The sequence below is a fragment of the Danio rerio genome, chromosome 17 (genome assembly GCF_049306965.1).
Source record: "Danio rerio strain Tuebingen ecotype United States chromosome 17, GRCz12tu, whole genome shotgun sequence".
Classification (NCBI taxonomy): Eukaryota; Metazoa; Chordata; class Actinopteri; order Cypriniformes; family Danionidae; genus Danio; species Danio rerio.
In genome coordinates this window covers 15,001,163-15,007,706 of record NC_133192.1, presented here as the reverse complement: position 1 = coordinate 15,007,706, position 6,544 = coordinate 15,001,163, and the positions used below count along the sequence as shown (strand labels likewise).

Sequence of the window (6,544 nt, the reverse complement as noted above, 5' to 3'; positions counted from 1 at the left end):
ATGTATGTTCACACGTGTTGGGTTGATGATAGCTATTTCTTAAATATTTTTAGATACATTTATATTTTTTGATCTATATCTTATTTGTTTAAATAAATAATGTATGGACAACATTTAAATGACGTATAAACAAATAAATGTCAGAGTAAGTTTATACAGGATATATATACAACAGTTCTGTCTGGTTCTTGAATCTAATTGGCTGATAGCCATGAGATATTAAAGTAATATCAGCATTCATACAGCCGCTTTACCCTCGTGTATTACTCCACCACACCAGTGGCAAGCAGACGACTACAGTTTGACAAATATTGCAGCTGTTGGACAACATATTTTTCTTTTAAGGCTTTTTTACATGAGACTGTAGTTTAGAGTGCAACTATGCAGTTTATTTAGAAGGATAGTGCCTATTTTAAATATTTATAATTTCTGAGATTCAGTGCGTTGGTGGCCAGCCTGTCATACTGAGCAGAGCAAAGACAGTTGACGTTCTGCCACAAGATGGCGACAGAGACCGCATAACATTTCCTAAGGGGAGAAAATCAGCATTTTTTTGTGTCTATTTCAAACTACAACTGAACAAATCATTACAGAACAGGTAAGTGACATTCTAAGTCGATCTTTCTCTTTTGTATTTTTTAGTGCAGTATGTATGCCACAGTAATCTGGTGGTGTTTGCTTTGCTGTGGCTTTTTAAAGGTTAAATTCTTCTGATCTCCCAATTGCAACAGTAAAATACTGGGAAATCTCTGTAAACTGATGGCATATACTGTAAATATTTCATGCCGTTCAGCCTTATAATCTTAAAATATAAGCAAAATCACCTGTTTAGTCATTATTTTAGACATTACGCTAGAGAATCATTCAAATACTAACTCTAAAGTGAAATTGGTGAATTAGCTACGGTTGTTGCTGTTCTGACGACAGCTGCAGATGTAAATGAAAGGGGTTTTTCGACTCTGTGTTTAATTTTCTTTTTTTTATATACACGATTATGCCGTCAAACTGTTGTATAAATGCAATATCACACGAGTAGCAGTGGGATATGGCTATATTCAGTCACTGGTGGGACACTAAGGCACTCAGCCTGCGGCCTCGAGCCAATGCACGCTTCCCATATACAGCCATATCGCACTGCTACTCGTCTGATATTGCTCATATATAGTATGAAGAAAATAAAAACAGCAAGTAGAGGTTTTTTCTCCTTTTTGTAAACAAATTATACAATAACTGAACGGTGACATTCAGCTAGTGGTAGGTCGCTAGCTGAAGGCTCTCATTCCAATTCTCAATTTAGTTCCTGATATAGGAACTGCCATACACTTTATGGAGATTAGTAAATGAGTGAATGGTTTCAGACGCAGTTTAGAAAGCTACATTCAGGTGAGTTTTATTCTAAGCCAGATTAAAACTCTGCAGGACTTCAGTTATCCAAAACTAAAATGACCTACCACTGATTTAAACACACACACACAAACACACCCACACATACATACATACATACATACAATGAGATGCAGGCACTCCATCATACATTCACACTGTGCTCTCAAGAATCCACTCGGAACTGGAAAATGCCGCTTTTTCACTGTCTAGATTAGAGTTTGCCATTTGGACAAGCATTCCGTTCATGGACATACTCCGCTTGCAAAACACATTTCCCAGCTTCTGCGAGCCAATGTAGCAGTGATGTTTTGACAGGTTCTCGTTCAAAGAGTACCTGCGTTTGGCCCACGCTCCTTCAACGGGCAGAGTCATATACTTGGACGTAGACGGACGCGCCCTTCTTAAAATGGGGGTGTCTTTGAAGCGGGACGGGGGTGGAGGGAGTGGGGCAGGTTGGTAAAGGGCGGTGGAGTTGTTGCGATTGGTATTTTGCGTCTCTGCATTGGGCAGCACTTCTGCTTTGGGCTGCTCAGCTGTCGGGACGGGCTTTGGCGCTGGTTTGCGCTTTGGCTTTAGTGACCCTGAAGAGCCGGGAGTCGCCCAGCTTTGACTTACCGTGGAGGTGGAGGTGGAGCAGTCTGGGATGGAGGTCTCTGAGGTGTGCGTTTGGGAATCCGGAGGTGGAGGAAGAGGTGCGGCGGAGCTCTTTTTGCCCCCCTCACCCTCCTCCAAGCTCAAAGCACCTTGTTTGGATGCAGACGGAGTGACGGTACATCCTTGCGCACCGTTGGTTTGTGAGTGCACATCGATGACTGACGTTCCCTTTGCTGCGTCGCCGCTGTTGCACACTTTATAGCGGATCATGAGGATGATGATGAAGACGAGGACGGAGGCCACGATTATGCCACCGATGATGATGATCATAGTGCCGCCTAAGAACTGGGACTGCATGAAGTGGCAGCGCAGATATTCAGACTCTGTGGTGAACTGGACGCAGCCCACAACCCGCGTGGCCGTCAGGGAGGTCATGCCATCATCATAAATGGCCAGCACACAAAGGTCGTACTGTGTCCCGGCCGCCAGGTTATTCACAAGGAAGTTTTTACTCGTTGGGGGAATCATTCTGTTGGGGGAAAGAAAAGAACAGTATTTCAATAAAACATTACATGTTTCATTCATTAAACTGCTCTACACATTCTTAACAACCTCAAGAGTAGTGGCAGTTCTTGCAAAAGTGTAATTTACATATTTTTTGGGTCCAGCGGTAGCCCTAAGAGTAATCTCATACATATATTCAGAAAGAGGGAAAAATATGTTTTAGGTACTAGGGATGTACAGATCACAGTTTTTTTTTTGCCCTCGAGTCCGAGTCATTTAATTTTGAGTATCAACCAATACCAAAACCCGATCCGATACTTCTATAATACATAAAAAAAAAGAATAAAGAAGAGAGAAGAAACAGATCAAAGATGTTCCTTATTTTTTATTTAATCCACCTTATTTTAACATTTAACAACAATCAAGTAAATATAAAATAAATCTAATATAAAAACAAACAGCACCTCAACTTAAAATACCCAGCAGCCAAACCCAAGTTTACTATGACAATGTTGTCATAATCAACTTTATAATACCTCCAGACCGTAGACTTCAAGCTGCTTCCATGTTCTACTTTGCCAGCATTTAACCAATAGCATGTTATGATAGTGATGTTATTCTGCAAACGTTGCTGTTTCTGTGTGAAGTCAAGAGATCAGCAGGCATATATATATAGTCCTTATTGGGAGGTAACGTCCGGTTCCTATGAAGTCTGAAACCGCATGATCAGGCACGATTTCCAATCACATGATCGGATCTGCCATTCCTATTAGGTACGGTGTTTTTTTTAAACTTTTTTACACCAACTGTTTTTTGAGTGTGTGTGTTTTATTGATTTGTATTAGGGATACACTGAGATGAAAATTCTGGGCTGAAACATTTAATATTCTTAATACACTTGGTTCTTAGTAATACGTATTTATTAAAAAATTTAATATTAAAAGTATTATATTATGAGTTGATAGGCACCATTTTACCAGTGCTGCCACGACAGAACAGTAGCTCTATTGCAAGCAACAGTACCAAGCACCTGGAAATGTCCCGTCGGCACATTAATTGAGTAGATATTGCTTTTATGGTAAGCAAAACCAAAGCTGCATACCGGCAGATAATTTCTGTTGCCCAAAATTTTGTGCATATCTAATCTGTAGTTTAAGTCTATTAAACAACTAAAGTTTCATGACTATGTAAAATGTTTAGAGAAAAAAACATTTACTACAGCACGTTGTTATTATTGTCATGATGGATCATTGCTTGTCAATTACTGACCCATAAATTTGCATTTGAGTCTCTTCTGGTTAATATTATATAATGTACGTATTGTACACTACTATTTAAAAGAGAGTGGTAATAAAATAAAATAAGAGAGAAAAATAAATAAGTGAAATAAAGAGGTGTAAGGGCATCCGCTACGTAAAAAAAACACCACAGAGAAAGTGGCATATAACACCACACCAGCAAAGGGAGCCCTTGCTCAGTGTTGCCAGATTGGACGGTTTTTAATTTGAAATTTAATTGTGTGTGTAAAAATTAGCATAGGCGGGCTGGCAAAATGTAAGCGGTTTTGAAAAGTAACTTTTATATGCAACTTATTCAACAAAACTGTGTGCTCCTACTCCATTCAGTTGGTAATGACCAGTGCTTAGCGCAAACTGCGAGGACCCACCCACATGAGAAGATGAAGGAAAGTTGCATCAAAATCTCCCCTTTGCGTGCACGCGCATCACACAGCGCCTGCTGTTAAGCTTACAGCAGTTTATTATGATACCTTAATCAATCTTTTTTTTCCACAATTGATAGCAATAACAAACATTGAAGTGTTGTCTGATTGACAAGCAGCATCTAATTATGTTCAAAAGAATTGAAATGCCAGATAGGACAAATTTATAGCCCATTTCAAAAGTAACTCATGGTCTAACATTAAGTGCAGTGTGCGAGTGAGAGAGGGGCAGTGTTTCAATGTGCTCCAGTTATGTTGTGATTCTGTGATTGCTGGTGGTGGTTGCTACATGGTTAAAAATTATGACAGGTTAATTAACTGGGTTAATTTTGATTTAAATAAATTCAAATCAAATAAAATATTTATCTAATATTTTGGGTGTTTTTTGTGCGTTTTGGACAGCTTTTGGGCTGGATAGTCAGTTATATCTGGCAACGCAGTTTGCCAGTTTACATGCCTTACTGAGCGTTCTTCTATGTTATATCCAGCCTGCATTTCTATGTATGATCCAGCCTGTTTATTCAAACATACATACCTTGCATTTGCCCTTTTGCTCTGTTTTTTGGACTGTTGTTTTTCCCTTGACCCATTGCCTGCCTTATCACTCTCGCCTTTCGGATTTTCCCTATGTATGTTGAATGATTCGGACTGCTTCTCTGGTTGACACTCTGTCTGATTTCAAATTCATTTTAATTTCCATGCATCCATCCATCCATCCATCCATCCATCCATCTATCCATCCATCCATCCATCCATCCTTTTTGGCTATAGCACTGGAAATCAAATCCTAAATTAACAACCTTAACAAGAAACTAAGCAGAAATAACAGGTTTGCAGATCGGCAGACTGTACAAAAACACACCATTGCTATAAGCTACAGATCAACATGCTAATATTTAAGTCGCATTTCCATGTGTGTATCAGACTCGCATCAGAAACACACAGTAAACCCATTGTGCTATTCCCGAGCATACAATAAGCACATAAAGCAAAGGCTGGTATCAGCCCTATCTCTTATCTACTCCATGTTTGCTCTGCTGCAGGCCTGTTTAATCACATCATCTAGAGAGCGTAAGTCTGAAACGCGACGGTAAATCAGCTTCGCCTCTGTATCTACAGGAAGTCCTGCTGTACCTGCAGGATCCCGAGGTCTGCTATCAGTCTCCAAACGTTCACTTCAGATGCCAACAATGACATCTCTTATCATTCGTCCCCACGCGTTCCACCTGTCGCTAACATTCAGCCCATTCAGCCGTTCAGCTCAAAGAAGTGCTCTGTGATTTTCCAAAGCAAACCAACTGGATTTGGGAGCACAAAGGCCCCGGTCAAAGCGTCCGCTGTCACACATACAAATGAATGAGCCGAGCGCTTTAAATACAGGGTTGTTCTAAGTAACTCAGTGTGTGTTTAATGATGTCAAGAGGCTAGTTGCTAGGGTCATGTTTCATCGAAGGGCTTGAAATATTTGCATCGTTTTAGTCTTTGAGTGAGTGCTAATTTAATGCAGTTGGACTTCATTGTTAGATGTAACATGTAATTAGCTGACTACTTAGACTATATTAGTGTGAGTATGTCTGAGGAGCATACGTTTAGTTTTTGTGGAGGAGTTAGTTGATAGGAGGCAGTTGATGCTGGTAATATGTGAAGCGGTTGAAATGTTTGCAATGCTTGGTAATGGCCAAAAATATTGGGTGTAAAAAAGTATTCAGACCACATACTGCACTTTTGCAAAAGTTTTAACATTTAACTGCACTTTTTAACTGTAAGATCTGTTTCAAAGTGAAATCGGCAGGGGACTTGGCTATTAAATATCTTTGATAGTCAAACTGTGCAAAGAAATTCTTTATAACAGAGATTTCTGAAATGTGACACAATTGAGTAGAGGATAAATGATCATTTTATGCCTTCAATTCACCTTCAGTTAGAGTTATAACATGCATTTCATATTCAAAACAATACTAAGGGCACTAAAAAATAATAGGGACTGGAGAACTTGCAATGATGAAATGACTATAGTTGTAAGCATTGTAAGCTTGTATACTGATTTAATAATAATAATAATAATAATAATAATAATAATAACAATAATAATAATAATAATAAATTAATAATAATAATAATAAAAATAAATATTATTATTATTATTATTATTATCTTTATTATTATTATTTATTAAAAGGAAAATAATAATAATAATGAAGATAATAATGATAATTTTATAATAATGATAATAATAATAATAATAATAATAATAATTATTATTATTATTATCCTCATTTATTATTATTATTATTATTATTATTATTATTATTATTATTATTATTATTATAAAAAGGAAAA

General features: G+C 37.9%; 1 protein-coding gene across 1 annotated transcript in view; it reads right to left on the bottom strand.

The window, feature by feature from the left end:
• Nucleotides 1-863: 863 nt before the first annotated feature.
• The window catches only part of lrfn5a (leucine rich repeat and fibronectin type III domain containing 5a), a 116,645-nt gene continuing 110,964 nt past the window's right edge, over nucleotides 864-6,544 (bottom strand). Inside the window, exon 3 of the mRNA XM_001921639.9 lies at nucleotides 864-2,509. Within this exon, the coding sequence (XP_001921674.1) occupies nucleotides 1,537-2,509 (973 nt within the window). The 3' untranslated portion in view covers nucleotides 864-1,536. The remainder of the gene's footprint in view (nucleotides 2,510-6,544) is intronic.